General features: G+C 43.7%; 1 protein-coding gene across 1 annotated transcript in view; it reads left to right on the top strand.

Annotated features, from left to right (window-relative positions):
- Positions 1–6183: 6183 nt before the first annotated feature.
- The window catches only part of BLNK (B cell linker), a 79264-nt gene continuing 66755 nt past the window's right edge, over positions 6184–18692 (top strand). The window contains exon 1 of the mRNA XM_002821026.6: positions 6184–6401. Within this exon, the coding sequence (XP_002821072.1) occupies positions 6355–6401 (47 nt within the window). The 5' untranslated portion in view covers positions 6184–6354. The remainder of the gene's footprint in view (positions 6402–18692) is intronic.

The following is an 18692-nucleotide window of genomic DNA, read 5'->3' as shown; positions in this document are numbered from 1 at the left end:
TAGCATGGGAAAGACTAGCTCCCATGATTCAGTTACTTTCCCCTGGGTCTCACCCACAACACGTGGGAATTCTGAGAGATATAGTTCAAGTTGAGATTTTGGTGCAGACACAGACAAACCATATCATAGACCCTCACCTCTTGGAGGCCATGAGTGTTATCTCAGCTTTCCACATCTCCGATACATCCATGCCTTGGACCGAAAACTGCCTCTCCACCCTTGCCTGCTCTTTGGCTCCATAATGGCCCTGACTGATGGAAATTACCTGGACTCCTGATTTCCTAAGGCCTTGTGTATCTGCTCCTTCACTTCTGGGTCGTGGTTCTGACTAGCCGCTGGGCCATGTGACTGATGAGGAGAAAAGTGTGTTTGATGACCCGTCTGGCTAAAGGGATGGTCACCTGCTGGGAATTAATGAGGAATAAGATGGAGCATCAAGGAGACTCAGTCACAGTGAGGCATGAATGACATTGGTACTTGGTTCTAGAAGAAAGGAAATTCCTCTGAGGTCCTTAAGAAGGGTCAGTAGCTGGAGGCATGGGGATGAGACCGGGGGTGGATCTCACTACCGAGAAGTAGCAAGAGGCTGATCAGTGAACCAAGTGGGGGCCTGGGCTATAGTTAGAGCAGGGTAAATGTGGAAATATTTCCAAGGAGAATCTTGTTGGCAGATCGGCTCTAAGGACAGAAGGTAAGGGAGGAGGTAAAGATGACACGTAGGCCAGGAGTTGTCCATCCCAATATTAGGCTATTGTAATGTTCTTGCCAATAGAGGCTGGGCTGGATGCAATGAGTAAATGGTGTTTTCATCTGAGCCATTCTTCTAATAAAATAGATGCCCACTCCATGCCAATCTGATGTATAGAATGTTGAGTTTACTGAACAGATAAAATAGGGAACTAATTTGTCTCACAGAAAGTAAAGCCTTGAGCCTAAAAGGGCCTTTGCCCATTTGCTCAAGTCTCAGATGTCTTCTCTTCTTCCTTCTTTCTCCCTTGTCTCCACAAAAAAGAAGAACAGAAAAACCACTGCCAGCATCTGCCACGCTTCCTTGTCTGTCTTTGCCTTTCCCTAGTCTCTTCTGCTGTTTTCCTCCACTGGTTTACCCAGGCTCCTTAGCTTCCTCCCAACCTTTTTCCCTCTGGCTCTTCACTGGCACTGGCTGAGAAAACCAGGCACGGGCCTGTCCATCTGCAAGCTCCTGCCACTTTGGCCCGCATGCGTGAGAAAGCTACTGGGTCTGTGGTTGCTGCAGGATGCATCCCTGTCCCAACCCTGAGAAAGGGGGCCAGCACAAGAAAGGAAAGGAGGGTGAATGGTTTGGGGGCTAAAGGCCCTAGCTCAGATGTCAAGAAGATGGGCGGCCTTGAGTAAGCTTTGTCACCCTTCTGAGGATCAGACTTCACATCATAAAATGGGAATGACCATAGTACCCTTTACCCCCATGGAGTTGTTGTGAAGCTGAGCCTCTTGGAAACAGGTTATAGTTCTGCATAGAACCAGACTGCATAGCACCAACATCACACCTTGCCAACTTCCTGTGGCAGTTTGCCTAAACTGGCCCTGGCAAGGGAAAAGCCATCAGTGCGTGGGTAGCAGAGAAGATAGTGAACTGTGCCTGACTTTCCAGTCCCAGTGAGGACTTGGACTCCCTCCAAGGCACTGTAAACTGCCACAGCCACTGAGCCCTTCTTTGGGAAGCAGTCTAGTAAAGAGAATTAAAGACTTCTCTTCTAAAAACTCTGAGAATGTTTCCACTGGCACTAACCAGTTTCTGTGCACATTGGCAATGTCCAGATTCCAAGTCAGATGGAGCCCCAGCCCCTCTTTGAATCCCTTGCTCTAGAGGTAAGAAGTTGAGGTGAGGGAGACTAAAAGACTTGCCCAAGTTCATGGTTAAGTTGGTGCCTGATGCCAGAGCAGGCCTGTCTGCTGAATCACAGAAAATCTCTCCTGCAGTGGCAGAGTCTATGATTAGTAGTAGCTTAGACTATGGAAATAGACTGGGGTTTGAATCCCAGCTTTTCCATTGATGAGTGGTGTAACTTTAGACCGGTTTACTTAGCCTCTCTCAGAATCAATTTTTTCACATGTAAAATGAATGTCATCATAGTAAAGGAAACACAGAAAGCATTCAATAAACATGGTGTTGTAGTTGTCATCCACAGATGCAAGGCGAAGAGCCCAAGAAAAACCAGGGCTGGTTGGGTCTCAACCCCAAGAAGCAGTACAATCCATCTTCTTGTTCTCAAGTCTCATCTCACAGAGATGGTGGATCACCACCATCTGACTTAGGTTTAGGCATGCTATCTTGACTTTGCCCCATAATTCTAGACCAGATTTTTTGTTGTTGTTGTTGTTGTTATTACAACACAAGTTCAAAGATAGATCAGACCTTTTAAAATTTATTTGTGTTAAATATATAATACCTACAATATGTATAAGATATAAAGAATAACAATAAAATGAACACTTATACCCACCATTCAACTTAAGAAATATACTACAATTGCTTGGAAGCCCTGCATGTCCCTTCGCTCCAATCCTGCTCCCTGGTGACATTCATTTTTCATTCCCTTGTTTGGTTTTACCATAGATGTACTTATCCTAAATAACGTATTACTTAGTTTTACATGTCTTTAACCTTAATATAAATGGGATCATACACTTCTTTAGCTTGCCTTTATTGCTCAAATTATTTTTGTTATTTATCCATACTGATGCAATTGGAGTTCACTCATTTTCACTGTTGAATAGTACTCCATTATGAAAAGATGTCACAATTAATTTAGTTGTTCTCCAGTTGATGGACAATTGGATTATTTCCCCTATTAGAAATGGTGGCTGGGCTTGGTGGCTAGGCCGGACATGGTGGCTCATGCCTATAATCCCAGCACTTTGGGAGGCTGAGGCAGGTGGATCACCTGAGGTCAGGAGTTCGAGACCAGCCTGACCAATATGGTGAAACCCCGTTTCTACTAAAAATACAAAACTTAGCCAGACATGGTGGCATGCAACTCTATTCTCAGCTACTACGGGGGCTGAGACAAGAGAATTGCTTGAACCTGGGAGGCGGAGGTTGTAGTGAGCCAAGATCGCACCATTGCACTCCAGCCTAGGCAACAGAGTGCAACTCCGTCTTAAAAAAAAAAAAAAAAAGAAGAAGAAGAAAAGAAAAGAAATGGTGCTTCAGTGAAAATTCTAGCACATGCTTTGATATACACAGTTAGGAGTGCTCTGCAACATCTGTGATCCATGCTGGGTCATAGGTATGCATGCCATCAAATTTATTGGAAAATACCAAACTGTTTCCAAAGTGATTGCACCTTATACTTTTAGCAACAGTGTATAGGCACTCCAAATTTTCTTTAAGGTTGGGATTGTCAATTTCTCATCTGTGAATCTAGTGAATCATTAATTTCCATGTCCACTGTGCTATGCAGACTGACCTTGAAGGCTTATCATGGTATATTGTTCTGTGTGCGCTGTGGAACCACGTTGTGTGGTCTATTCCTTTTATAAGTTACCAACTAAGACTTGGTATCAGTTTCCATCTTTGCATTAACCTTTTTGATAATCCAGTTATGGGAGCCTGTCATTTGTATTTTGACTTTCATTTGTGGTGCATTTGTCACATAAAAATTTAAATTTATATATATCTAGATTTATCACTGTTTTTCCTTTTTGTGTTTTGCTTAAAAAGGTTTTCCCTGGCCAGGCGTGGTGGCTCACACCTGTAATCCCAGCACTTTGGGAGGCCTAGGCGGGTGGATCATGAGGTCAGGAGATTGAGAGCATCCTGGCTAACATGGTGAAACCCCGTCTCTACTAAAAAATACAAAAAATTAGCCAGGCATGGTGGCGGGTGCCTGTAGTCCCAGCTACTCAGGAAGCTGTGGCAGGAGAATGGTGTGAACCCAGGAGGCGGAGCTTGCAGTGAGCCAAGATCATGCCACTGCACTCCAACCTGGGCGACAGCAAGACTCCGTCTCAAAAAAAAAAAAAGATTTTCCCCACTTCAAAATTAGAGTCAAATAATTTAAAATTTTCATTTAGTCATGGAGCAACTTAGAAGCCAAAGCAGTTGTGGCAGGCCTGGAACATTAGGCTGTCACACTGTACTTCACATGGGGCAAAATGTCCAGTCTGGAAACGCAGTCTCTCATTTTCATCATGTTAGACTAAATACAGTAAAAAGAAGAAAGACAAGTGGCTGTAAAAAGAAAAAGCAGAAGTGTAACCTTTGCCTCTGGTCTTTTTCTCTGGGGAAATATGAAGTTGTCAGCCAGGTGTTGAGCAAAGTTGTTGGTGGAGAGAAAAGTCAAGTGACTTATGGGGTGCATTTTACAATAATTAAGAAAGAACGAGCTGACTATTATCATCTCATTCAGTGAAGCCTGAATTTCCTGATCTTTGATGACACTGTATGTGCCTTTACCATCCTAGTCTACTTGTTTCTTTCAGTTAGGAACTATGGGAGAGGAGGAGGCAGGGTCTAGGCCTCCTTCAGGATGCACTGCTAGAAAATTGAGCGGCCAGATTGGGGAAGATGAATGATGGCAGGAGACAAGCACTTGCATTTTTCTCATGCAACATTGTCTGCTCTCTTGCTGGCCTGGCCAAGTCAGTGTCCTGGCCAAGCAGAAGGGCGCCACCCTTCAACAGCTCTGAAGATTCTGCTCCTAAACATCTGGTCAAACCAGAAATTCATAGGCAGTGATGAATGTGAATAATCAAGGTTACCTGGAGAAAGACAGAACATCCATTTGTGCAAAGAAGAGGCACAGGAGGGAAGAAATCCATCCACGGTTTCCACCTCTATTATTGCCGCTGTTCCTTCTCCCCCTCCTCCTCTGTCTCCTCCTCCTCCGCTTCTTCCTCCTCCTCCGCTTCTTCCTCCTCCTCCTCTTCCTCCACCTCCTTCTCTTCTTCTGTCTTCTCCTCTTTCCCCACTGTCTTCAGCCAGATCTTGGGTCTGCAACAGGAGAGGTAACTGAGAGCTCTTTACTTTGTCCCGCTGTGTATTCTGACCCAGGAGAAGACTGGTTCCCTTGATAAATGTTGGAAATGTGTACTTTATTCCACAAGGGTGAGCAGGGCATTCTCGATGGCTGCAGAAAAGTGTGTCCAGGTACAAAAGGTCCCTTCCCTGCCATTTTCTTCCTCCCTGACCCTGGACTGCGGGCTGCTCTTTAAACAACAGATAAATCAGCATTTTTCAGATTAGGCAGAAGGAAATATAAAGTCTTCCAGGAGGGAAGTAGAGTTCTCTGAATAGGTTCAGCCCCTGCAGGTATGGCTCCCTCCTCCCAGCCTCACCCCACCTGTCTGAGCTTGAGATGGCCTCATGTCTGGCGTTGTCACTGGGTGTGATGAGCAAGTGGTGGACAGGACAGGAAGAGGCAAATGCAAGGAGGGGAGTGGCGTTCTGCTTTTAGGACTTCAGAATGGCCTGATGTAGGAATTGCGTTGTTGTGAAACTGTTAGATTTGTTCTCATCTGACTTTTGGGTACATCCTGGTTTGTTTGAAAGCATCTGGCTATCGGCAAGGTAACTCCTGACTCTATCAGGCAATAAGGAGGCTGCACATCTGACGATGGAGTTCATCTCCCCTTTCCTGAGTCATCCATCCCTACCCCCAGATGAACAGAGAATTGCCCATCCCATTTTAAATAGAGCTCCAGAAAAAGAGAGACTCTAATTCTCTGAGTAAACTGTTACCACCATGCCACTGCCAACCTGATATTTATTTTTAAATGTATTGCCTGCATCAGGGAGTAGGAAAAAGCACAAAAATGCCATTTTTATATAATGGTTCTATAAGTAGAAAAAGCTTATCCATGACTTTATGCAAATAAGCAGAAAGTCTCCAAGAGAGGTTCAGATGGACTTGATTACTCTGCTTTTCCTTGAGCCCAGGAAGTTCCCAGTTATAGCACGCACCTGCTGGAAACAGACTATATGTGTTTGGGACAAACAGGAAGTAATGACCAGCCAGAAACTTGTCCTAACCTGGTTACAAATCTGATTGTAAAAGAAAGCAGCTGGAAAGAAATTTGCATGCCCAATAGGTTTCATTATTAAAGTTTACACAAAGTGGAGTAATCACCAAGCTGGCTGGCTATCCAGATCACATGATTATGTAGAAACATGAAACTTGACTATGTGCTCGGGCAAGTTTTACTTCTCCCTAGAGCAGGGGTGTTTGCCAGCAGCCTGCACTCTCAGAAATCAGACTTGAGTGGCCGGAACCCTTGAGACCAGAGGCTTACCATGCTGCTCCCTAGGAGGGCCAGGAACTGCTGACGGGACCACTGGACAGTTATTCTTGTCTCTTACAATTACCAAACAGAATGGACAAGCTTAATAAAATAACCGTCCCCGCCAGTCAGAAGTTGAGGTAAGATTTTCCCCACCCAATACCCTTCTTCATCTCCTTTTTTCCCCCCCAGTGCTCTTATGGCATCTCAGAAATACTGAAATCCTGGAATGCTTTGCTAGTTTCCAGTGGGTGGCACTTACTATAGGGAAGTGGACTGAGTTCTTAAAGAAATGTGTAGGAACAAGAGAGACTTGCTTTAGCTGCCTCTTACAATAAAGTGTAAAGCTCTGGAGAGATAATAAAACAAATGCCAAGGGCTTAGATTCTACTGAAGGTCAACTTTTAGAATCTGAATGCAACCAACTTTTCTAAGGAAGGGTTTCTCTAAACTGAGTCCTCACCCATTTTATTGCCGGTTACTATTTAATTTTAAGGATAGCTATAATCATTTGTTATTCATTGTTTTATTGTCTCATTTATTTTGTGGGTGTATATGACAAGTGTGTTTGGAGGGATTAGATCTCTTTCCAATGCCCTCATGTCAATGTAACAGTGATCTATAACAAGCCTCTTAAAAAGAATAAACCAGAAGCGGCCCCATGGGCGTGAGTCAAGGAGCTATGGAAAAGACAACTTCCCCAAATTTTGCTTTTGAAGATCTTCTTTTTGTCTCATTGTAATGGCATCATGGCTTTCAGAGACTGGAAATTTTAAAGTTCTGGGAGTGCGTTTTTTTTTCACATTTTTTAACAGTTTTTTTTTTAAATTATACTTTTAAGTTCTGGGGTACATGTGCAGAAGGTGCAGGTTTGTTACATAGGTATACACGTCCCATGGTGGTTTGCTGCACCCATCAACCTGTCATCTACATTAGGTATTTCTCCTAATTCTCTCCCTCCTCTAGTCCCCCACCTTGACAGGCCCCAGTGTGTGATGTTCCCCTCCGTTCAGGGAGTGTTTTCTATTCTGACTACATATTGGAACTTAGCCAAATGTTCAGGGGGTGATGTGACACATGTAGCAGACAAGTAATCACAGATAACAAGGAGCCAGAGAATTGAAGCTTTTGAGACAATATTTAAGAGAAAGTCTGGAATTGGCAGAGGGACAACCTTCACAGTAGAATACAGGTCTTATGCCTAGGAGGTGCTTGGTAAAAGGTAATGTGAAATGCACCAATGATCTGGGATCAGTAGGCAACATCAGCTGCATTCAACCATTTCAAGAACATGCTGTTGAGTGCTGCTGTGTGATCAGCACTGACGGGACAAGAAGGCACCTCATTCTTGCCCTTGGTCTCAAATAGCTACACCCTCATGAGGGGCGGGGGTGATACAATGGAAGCTGTAAGTGACTGAAGGAATATAAGAAGAGACTTAGAGTAGCAGGAGGAGGTTTCATAGAGAAGATACTTTTAAGAGGTAGGCTTTGAGAGGTGGGTAAAATTATAAAATACTGGAAAATTGGAGGAAACATGTTATATGCTGGGAGGGAGGAAATACAGAGGCTGTCACTCAAAGCTTAACACAAGTATGGTCCATTTGTGGGATGGTGAGGAGAGTTTTCTGTCCAGCGGAAACTAAAGAGTAGGGAATGTGGGACCTGAAGGTCCTGGTATGATTTGACACATAGGGTGGGTCCAGGTTGCAAAGGATGGTGAGTGCCCTGACCATAGGGAGTTGGAGAACAGGTTATGCTGTTAGCTGTTAGCAATGTCATGACAGTAGGCTTAAAGGAGCCTGGTAGGATGCGTTGGAGTGGGAGGGACACTGGAGGCAGGGATCTGGTGGGAGGGAGGAGCACTTAAGTAACCCAAGCATCCAGGGTTGTAGGCCTGGACTTGGGACATGGCAGTGAGAAGGAAGAGGGAAAGAGAGGGCAGAAAGACATGGCAAAGAAACTAACTAGGCACCCTCCTCTGAATGAACAGGAGGATTCCAAATGTTTTTTTTTTCAGACATATTCTATACAGAAACGCATTCTCTTTCAGGGAATCCAGATGGGAATTTAAGTAAAGGTGCTAGAACTTAAATCATTTTATGATTCCTCCCTTTGCAACAAAGTCCAGCTTGATCACAGAGCAGTTGATGGGCAACATACAACCATAGATTATGGGATAGAAAACCAAAATTATACCATGGATAATCATACACTACACTCATCTGCTTACATAAAAGTAACTTTTTTTCCACTTGATTACTCAGTTGTCTTTATAGAATCATCCTGTTGTGGTAAAATGTACTGTTGACGTGGAACTTTTCAAAGAAATGAAATTGTAAACTCAATGGGCTCAAAGCACCATCTTAACTCTTTTCCATAATTAGATAGATGGGATGGTGAGGAGTCAATAGATGAAATACTTGCTCCTGTGATTTGTGTCCTCTGTCCTGACTGGTTGACATCAATTCTGAAGGTTGATTAACCGTGTAATTATTTGGCACCAGATGACCATAAAAGTGGACAATTATGTTTATACTCTTAGGCTTAGGTGAGAATTTGCTCAAATTCTTAGCCACAAAAATAGAAAGACAGTGAGTGTCCATCCAGAGGACTGAAAGAAATGACCTTGATCCAGGGAGTATATTCCCAGGACTGAAAAGAGAGTGGAGCAGAAGGAATTACTAGGAGGAGAGGGGAAGCAGAGTCATCCAAGGAAAGGAGGGCATGCAGGATTGGAAGGAGACAAGGAATTCTCAAAATGAAGAAGAAAGGGAATGTTCTGGATGAACCCAGTTGGGGACAGGTCACCACCTTGAGAGTTTCTGCTGTATAAGAATAGAGATAGGTGAGATGGCTAAGTTGCTTGTGACCACAGATTCTCATGTTTTTGCTCCCACCGAGGCCTGCTAAAGTAGGCTTCTCTGTTAGTAGGAGTCCATAGACACTTAGGTTCTTTCAGTTGATTCCTACTGAATCAACTTAGGTTCTTTCAGTTGATTCTTTCAGTTGATTAAGCCCTGGGTTCTTAATCGTTCCACAGTAAACATTCCTATGATCATAAAAACTTCACCTTTCTAGGGGAACACTTCAAAATTTACAATCCTGAATCACTTTGCAAATATCCCTTTTCAAATTAGTAAAACTAACTTGAAAATGAAATGTTTAGTTTTTAATAACCTCCCAATTGACTCATCATCTGTGCTTGTGTATTTTTCTTTGTAGCATAAACAAACACATTCCTGCTCATTTTTACAACTAGAAAACGTCTTTGACACAAGTGTGGTCAAATCGGGTCTCCCCAGTTATCTTATTGATTAAAGAGTATGGCATTTTTCCATTAGAAAAATCAAGATTTTTGTGATTTTAGGCAAGATTGCCTAATCTCCTTGGTTTCCTCACCTGTAAGATAAAGATAATAATAACAGTACCAATGTCGTAGGGCTATTGTAAGGTTTAAATAAATTTTTCTGTGAAGCAACTGGCACATAGTGATTATAGGATTTTAAAAATAGTAGCTATTAATATCATTACTGTTGTTATTCTAATTCTATAGTTCTGTAATTGATTTTCTGAAGATAAACAGGGACTTTCCATTGATCCCTGATTAGTTTCATGTTGGTTCCATTTCTTCTTTCTGGCTATTTTGACTATTTTGTCTATTGATTCTGACATCTGTGACACTTGGCTTTGCATGGACTGCAGATGTGACAAACATTCCTTCTCTGCCTTCATCTAAGTGACTAATAATGTTAAGCATGACAGAGCCCTGCCGTGGGTGTCTGGGTCTTCCTGGTAGGGGTCTCACTGAGACCTTATCTAATGGATTCTGAGACATGCCTTCTCTTCTCAGGGCTTGGAGTTTTCAACTGGAGTTTTTACTTCCTTGATTTTTCTGGTTCAGTTCTTCAGAAACAAATTCACCTTCTTTTCACCTTTCCACAACTAGCTGCCTCTCAGATCCTCCCTGTTTTGGTCGATGGTATCCTCGTCAGCCCTCACACTGAGTCACCCTTCCCACTCCACCTCAGCTGATACCCACTCACCTACCACACCCTGCAGGTTTTCTTTATGGCTTTTGCATATATGCCTTTTCTTTCCTTTTCTTCCACAACATCCCGGATAGGTTATTAGCTCCCCCATGTCCCCTATGTTTGTTTGGTTCAAATTACAAAATGAGAACATTTCCCAAAGTCCCTCTCAGCTCTGATGCTGTGATCCTTTAAGCACAGAGACCATGTTCGACCTATGTTACATTCTCGAAGGCTACCATTTTATCTCAGGACTCTCAGGAAATATTTCTTGATATATTTAGAAGGACCATGCCATTGGGGCCCAACAGGGCTGATTCTAATGGACAGTTACTAGCTGAAGCCATTCAGTTTCTCTACACCTCAGTTTTCCCAGCTGCCAGATGAAACTAGAGATGCCTTCCTCACAGGCTTGTGTGAAGACTAAGTGAGACAACATGGACTGAAGTTCCCAGAAGAGTATTTGCCACTTAGTCAGTATACCAAGTCAATAAAAAGCAAACACAACCACCAGTACCTCAACCCACCCATGCTGAGTGGCATTTGCTGTCTCTCTTGCTCTTCCTATTTGTGGTTCCAACTCCTTTTAACTGGGGTGGCAAAGTTCAGGGGAGCTGCAGGCAGGAGGCACAGCATGTAGTGGTGGAGATTAGATCCACTTCCTGGACAGTCTGGTTTCCCATCCCCTCACACTGCCTACCTGCATCCCATTGGATGAGAAGCCACTTAACTGGACCATCTTGTGCCACACCAGTGGATGGACTACCCAGAGCAGCTGAGAAGGGTTCTTCCTCCCTGTGGGCAAGCCACATGGGAGCCACGTTATCAGAAACTGGCTTAGTGCGAGTGGACTTCAGAGTCATCAGCCAAGAAAACGCAAGGCAACTTCCTCACCCACTCTGGGCATGGCTGTGCTAGGAAAACCCTAAACCAGAGTCCACATGTCCGAGGAACCTCTCTTCTGGACCCAATGATTGTGTACCATGGGTGAACAGCACCTTCCTTTTCACACAGCATGTTTCCAAATGGACTATGATACAATCGATTAGGTTTCCAAGGACCAAATCACAGTTATTTTCCAGCCCTGCCTCCTAGATTACTGGATTGAAAAGAACTGGGCTGGTGCCAAACTGTTCAGGCACGTATTTACAGACGATCTCTTGTTTTCTCCCTACAGGTGATTTAACCCCATCTGTTCTTGGGAGAATTTATCAGCTTGGTTCATTTTCAAAGAAGGTCTTACATGAGCAAGAAAAAAAGGGAGAGAAAAATTAAAGGCTAACTTGTTCTAGGGAAATTAAAATACTTGGCTTTCTTTGGCTTCTTAATAGACTCCACAGAAGCATCCTTCCCCAGCCTCCTGCAAGACATAGCTGGATCATTTTGATCAATGGTTCTCCATCAGGGACAATTTTATCCCCTAGGGAACATTTGGTTGTCACAACTGGGGAGTGTTACAGACACTAGTAGTTAGTCCCCAAAGATACTGCTAAACATCCTACATTGTACAGGGCAGTCTCCACAACAAAGAATCATCTGGCCCAAAATGTCCATATTGCCACTGTTGAGAAACCCTGATTCAGACTAAGTGAAATGTTCTCTTCAGAACAATAAGCAAATATTCATTTCTATTTGCTTATAGTGACAATATGTATTTAAAATTCAGAATAGGCAATACATATCTTTGCCATTGTTGTGGTCTTTGCTCAGATCACACTGGGTTTCCTGTCTGGGATGGTTTGGATGAGGGATTGCCTAGAGGAGGGGCAATAAATCCTTAGGCCTGCATTTCAATTTGATGTTCCTTTTAAAAAGTTGTGTCAAACAAAACTAGATCCCATGAACTATATGCACCATTGAGGTATAAGTTGCTCTCTCCTGGGTAGAAAAGTGAGAGCAGGAAAAGATTTCCAGACATAAGGTCATCTTGGAATAAATAGTCTGTTTCCACTTCTTCAAGTGGACTGAGCAAATCTGGAGTGGAAATTCTTAATGTTGAGGTAAAAAGCATATTATGTGATAACACAGCCATTAAGAAGTTCAAGGGCTTGTGAGTCTGATCCAATGGCCAAATTCTGGCTGGGTGTAGTGAGTCGTGCCTGCAATCCCAGCACTTTGGGAGGCTGAGGCAGGAGGATTGCTTGGAGCCAGAAGTTCAAGACCAGCCGGGTCAACATAACGAGACACCCATCTCTACAAAAATAAATAAACAAATAAATAAATAAATAAGTCTGGTGTGGTGGCATGTGTCTGTAGTCCCAGCTACTTAGGAGGCTGAAATGGGAGGATCACCCAGGAGGTTGAGGCTGCAATGAGCCAAGATCATGCCACTGCACTCCAGCCTGGTGAAAGAATGAGACCATGTCTCAAAAATAATATTAATAATATTAAGGCCAAATTCTGGACAGAGGTGCACACACTGTGCTTGTCCTAGAGCAGAATATGTTGCCTGAAGACATTGGATAAAAGACAAAGCAGCTGGTGGAGAAGAGATGAAATGCGTTTGCTTGTCCATCCTTTAATCTTCTTGGTTATATATGAAAATTCTGTGGCAGTGTCCAAGAGGAATGTATTTGGAATAATTCTTCCATGAGCTGGGAGAGTTTCTGGAGCAGGATTCACCCTGTCTTGTCTGGTCTCCCTCTGGCCAGTGTGTATATGTTTTTTTGAAACCAATGGGTAGGTTTTAAGGGTTCAATCTTTTTCATTAAAGACTTTTTTCCAGCTCTATTAAGCATTTCTATGTCTCCCCTGTCCCCCTCCAAAATAACTCTTTAAATTGGTTTTGATTGTATCTGGATCTCAGGAAACGCTTTGTGTGATTGTTCTGCATATTAGGAATGATGAGAGGAGGTCTATGTGAAGGACCCAGGGTCCTGTGCTCAGAAGAGCCTGTGCTGTCTGTTGCAATGTCAGATGCTCAAGGCTCTTGGGTAATCCTGCCTCCAGGCTTGCAGGGCTGCGTTGCTCTTGCCCACTGTAGACAGAGCCTCACTAAGGAGGCCTTTTAAGTCCACCTAACCAAGACTCTGTCTCTGCAGAATGGAGGTCAGAGAGGTACCGCTACTGCCTCCCATTGGACACCCTGTGTCTCTGGATTGGTGATTACATTCCATCAGGTCCCCCTTAAATCTCACAGACTTGGGGCCATTCTGCTTCTTGAGGGTGACCTTGCTTCTCTGTGTTTGCTCTGTCAGATGTTGAGGTTTAAGCGCTCAAAGGCAGCCTTAGTTTTTTCATTCCACGTTTATGCTGGGCTTCCTAGGCCCCTAGGAACCATGCACATTATTAGGAATTAAGAGTATGATTCACCTGTTGCTCCAGAAATGGGCCTCACCTGCTGATGGGGTGGAATTCCAGCCCCTACCCAAGTCCCTGCTCCAGATCAAGAGAGCAGAGCACCCTGAAGTGTGATGCTGGCTGCCGTCCTCTAGGTCCCACATGACCTCAGGGTTCCCCAGCACAGCTGTAGGGAAGCAGCTTTTGTGTTGGGCTGACACTGGACATTGGGGTTGGCTGCTGCGGTGGAAACCCTCTCTCAGGAGGTTGCTCCTCTTCACTGTGTGTTGAGCCTCCTCATTACTGGCGTATTTGTCTCCATCCAGCAATGAGCAAGAAAGTCTGACTTCACCTCCTTCCTCCCTGTGCTTTGTTCCACAGCTGAGGGCTATCTGCTCCCGCATAAAGAGCCCTCCCCACAAGCCCTTCCTCCTTATTTCACCACCTTTTCCTACCTGTCCTGCCTTCACCTCCCTTCTGAAAGGGAGTCCACCAGAAGCTACACCTGCAGCCTTATTTTTTAACCTGATGTTTTCACAACCCTTTTGCAGCACTATGGTCTAGGCCTCCAAACAGATCATTTCCCTCAGCCCAGCATGGCTATTTCAATGCTAATTTCAAAAGCAAGACAAAGAAGCCAGCTTGAAGGACATGTGGTGACTGCTAGCTGAGCCACACTTCTCTGTTGGCCAGTTTCCTAAGGAAGGCTCTCATTACCCCAGGAGCATCCCTGCCTCCCATGCTGGCTGGGGGCCCCAGACCTACTCCAGATTCCCTTCCTTCACACATTGTAGGGAACACGCAGCACAGGTCCCTAGCTTCCTGGGCGTGTGGCCATACAGTCGCACACGGTCCTGTGCTCAGAGCTTGTGCCTGGTTTAATGCTCTGCTGTTGCAGTCCTGAAATTCTTAACAATTTCAACCAAGGGGCCCTGCATTTTCATTTTACATTGGGCCCCAGAAATTATGCAGCCAGTGCTGGTCGTGGGTTCCATGAGGACTCGGGCCTTGCCTCCTGCTACAATGTGCAGAGACACAGGCTTCCATGGAGAAGCACAGAGATTCGCCTTGCGAGGACTGAAAGGACATCTCTCCAGCCCCTTTATTCCACAGATGAGAAAGCTGAGGCCCAGAGAGGCCAGGTCACCTGTTCAAGCTCTAGAATGACCCCTCCATGTCTGCCTGTGTAATTTACTGGCCAATGTAACATTCAAGCTTTGTCTGTGTTCTTTACTTTTCATGGACGTTTGTTTTAAAATTAAAAAAGCAGTCACTTACTAGTCAGAAAGCCTTCTGAGGATTCCTGCTGTCAGTATTTCAGGCAATTGTGTGTTCCAGGCCCAAACTTGAATTCCACACTGACTCAGGCGTGTCTGGTATCCTACTGCTATATATTTTGCAAAGAATGCTCCCACAATCGTTCAGGTAATCTGAGAGTGAGTTATAATTATGAAGAGCAGAGCTGGTCTTATATACAGACCAAGCACATGGCACCAACGTGGTATTTTAAGAGGTGCCCCTGGAAGGTGTTTTTGTCTTACTGAAAAGAAAGAATCAGGCAGACGTGGATTTGAACATTTGCTCTGCACTTAAGCTCGTGGTCTTTGAGAAGATCACTTAATCCCTTTTAGCCTCAGGTTTTTCATCTGAATAATGGGAATCATAATATCTCAATAATATATAACATAAAGCAGGGGTATTAGAACGGTACCTCTGTATACTGGAGAGTAAGAGCTCAATGAATGTCCACTTCCTCCTGGTCTGTGCTTCCCTGGTGCCCTGGATTGTGTTGTTAGAGAGGCATCTACATGGGATACGGCAGTGTCTCAATGTTCTGGTTCAAAATTAAACATCATTAAGTGTAATAGGTTCAGGCACTGAGTCATCTGTCACAAGAACCTACGCAGGACTCATTTATCTGATAACCAACTCAGACCAAGGGGGCAGAGAACTCTCCTACCCACTCACAGAGGTGGTTCAATCAATAGTTTAGCTGGATAAATGGAACATTGTTCAGGAACATGGTGATAAGAAGGAGGGAAAGGCCAGAGGTGGGAGACCACACCTAAGTAAATGGGAGTTCTCCAGAGGGAGGCTATGACCAAGGGTCCTTGGAGTAGAAGACAAGAAAGTCTGAGCTCATACCTAGAGTGAAATGACCCCCAGCTCCATTCTATTTTTTCCCCTTCATTTTACAACTTTACTTGGTTCAAAGTATAAAAAGCTTCAGTATGAAAAATAATTTTTCAGCATAGAAAGTGTATTAATGTCCCTACTCAATATTGAACATACCAGGAAGGAAAGAATATTTCATTTTAGTGCAAATAACTATGAGAATCACATACAAACATGAGAACTATAATTTCAAAAAAGAAAATGGCAAATGTAATACAAAATCATTGAAAAAAATGAACTCTCTACATATATATGATGGTTTTGGCTTTTAGATGATCTTTACAGCCTGTTCAGGGTCAAAGTTCTCTTTTTTACCATGGCAGGACTTCTGATTTCACATCATCTTCATACTCGAAGATCATCACAGTTGCCAAACCAACCTTAGATGATTGGGCTTAATATACCCGATGCTACCTATTAGGGTAAATTCTGTTAACAACCTCTTAGCATGACGAAAACAAAAGCTATTCATGAAAATACCTCAAAAGTAAATTATTTTGAAAATCTGCTTTAAAATTGCTAATGACTGCTTCATGGGTCTAGGGTTTTATTTAGGGGTGATGAAAATATTCTGGAACTAGGTAGTGGTGGTGATTGCACAATATTGTGAATTTACTAAATGCCACTGAGTTGTACACTTTGAAATGGGTGAAATGGTGAATTTTACATTATGTATGTTTCACCACAATTTAAAAATTGATAATTAAACAATTTCCTATATTTACCATAAACGAGTGTATTTTGGGGACCCATGATTATATATTTTTTTGACCCACTAGATATTGTTGGCCGGGCACAGAAGCTCATACCTGTAATCCCAGTACTTTGGGAGGCCGACGTGGACAAAGCCCTTGAGCTCAGGAGTTTGAGACCAGTCTGGGCAACATGGCAAAACCCCGTCTCTACAAAAAATACAAAAAATTAGCTGGGCATGGTGGCACATGCCTACAGTTCCAGCTACTCAGGAGGCTGAGGTGGGAGGATCACTTGAGCCAGGGAGGTTGAGGCTTTACTGAGCCGAAATAACGCCACTATACTCCAGCCTGGGTGACAGAGTGAGACCCTGTCTCAAAAAAAAAAAAAAAAAAAAAGAAAAAAGATGAGACCCTGTCTCAAAAAAAAAGATATTGTTTCAAGGTTTTTATTTAAATGTATTATTGACAAACATTTGTAGATGCTTTTAATGAATTACAATGCTTCCTTTCACCCTTACCCCTACATATAAGACATTCCCAATATCTTTGTTTTCTCAGAGCCAAGAAGAATTTAACTGGGTCAAACTTTTTCAATATATGAGAAATGCCATCCCTCAAAATCACTCTTTACTTCCTGAAAATATCTTTGCTTTTACCTGCAGAAATGGATGCCAGGACAAGTAGATGACAATACTATATATATCATGCCATGTAGATATAGCCAAAGTTCCTGTTTCCCCCATTAAGTTAATTTTTTAAAAGAACATATTCAAATTCTTAAGACACTTTTATTTGCTGGAATTATGTAGAACTGCATTTTCAGAAACATGACTAGAACTACTTATCAGTCGCTTGGTTTTACAAACTTATTGGCAGCTCGTTCGATTTAAGAGACGTCAATTTCGCATTTTTATGCTGGTAGAGGACAGACAGTGAACACATGCACAGTGCAGCTGTCAGCACCTCATCAGAACAATGAGCACATCAGAGTCAGACACAGAGAAGGGACTAAATGACATGACCTCTTAGTGTTCTTCCAAACCCAAGAGTCTGTGTCATCTATGAACACAGGAGTCTCCCTTAACTTTTTTGGTTTTTGCAATCTGCTTTTATGAGGAAGTTTCCCTTTATCCAAGACCTCTGCCAGATGGGTGGTGAAAGCAGGGTCCAGCAAGCATTCCAATGTGCTAAAGGAAAGGAAAGTGTTGTATCCCTGGAAGCCCCAAGGACCTCTGGCCCCTAAAGTCAGAGAGGGGAAGGGCCATGCCAATTTCAGCTGTCAAATCAAGTGACAAAGCTTCTAAGAACTTCTTAAGGCAGGTATAGCATCATTTCCTTGCCATCTCATCAGTCTCAGGGTGGTGCGCCTGATGCCTAACTGCCTCTGATAGGGTAAATCGTACCAGGGTTTTTGAAGGACACAGGGTATTAGTGGAATCATCCCTACTCCTGCTTGTGCCAAGTCAGCCCAGTTTCTGACTGCTTATAACCAAGCTCAGCTGTTCAGACATGCCAAAGACTACCACAAAATATTTGCAGATCTCAGTAGGAAAAAAAGAAACAAGCCAAAAAAAAAGGTAGGGTGTGAACTGCTTGGAGAAACTTATAAATTACTTTATACGGTTAATAAGTGGATAGTAAGAAACAGCCCTGGCAGCAAGATGCTTGTGTGTAAGGGAACACAGCTCCTCCACTCCAGGACCCTCAGGGGGCCTTTCTGCCTTGGGTGTTGAGAAAGGATGCATGGATTATGGTGGTGTTCTTCCAGTTCCTCTGTTCAGCCACCCTACTTCTGAGCACATTTTAAACCCTAGAGGGCCGCTACCGCATACCCTCCTGACTCCCACATGCCCTACCCCCTCTCCTTCCCATTTCCCGTGCCATCTGTCCCTTCCTCTTTCCACTCTCCCTCTTCCTCCCAAAGTCTGAAACAGGCCCTTAAGAGCCGACGCTCCCCTCTAGAACAATGTCTAACCTTGGGGACCAATAGCAAGGCAGGGGTGGGGGCACATGTGTCACAGTAAAGATTATTGGGCTGGTAGAGGGAATGGATGCTGTCTGCAGGGGCAGAGAGGAAGGTATCCAGAGAGGCCCATAGGTGCTGAAGCCAGTCGCCTGCCCTGGTGAGGGGCCAAGTTGAAAGAAGTTAGCCTGTATCATCCAGAGTGGGTTGAGAGCATGGGCTCTGGAATCAGACCTGATTTTGAATTCCAGCTCTATCACTTATTTGCTGTAGGATCTGGGCAAATTAT

The sequence above is a fragment of the Pongo abelii genome, chromosome 8, assembly GCF_028885655.2.
Source record: "Pongo abelii isolate AG06213 chromosome 8, NHGRI_mPonAbe1-v2.0_pri, whole genome shotgun sequence".
Classification (NCBI taxonomy): Eukaryota; Metazoa; Chordata; class Mammalia; order Primates; family Hominidae; genus Pongo; species Pongo abelii.
The sequence above is the reverse complement of the archived record's forward strand: the minus strand, read 5'-3'. Positions and strand labels throughout refer to the sequence as shown.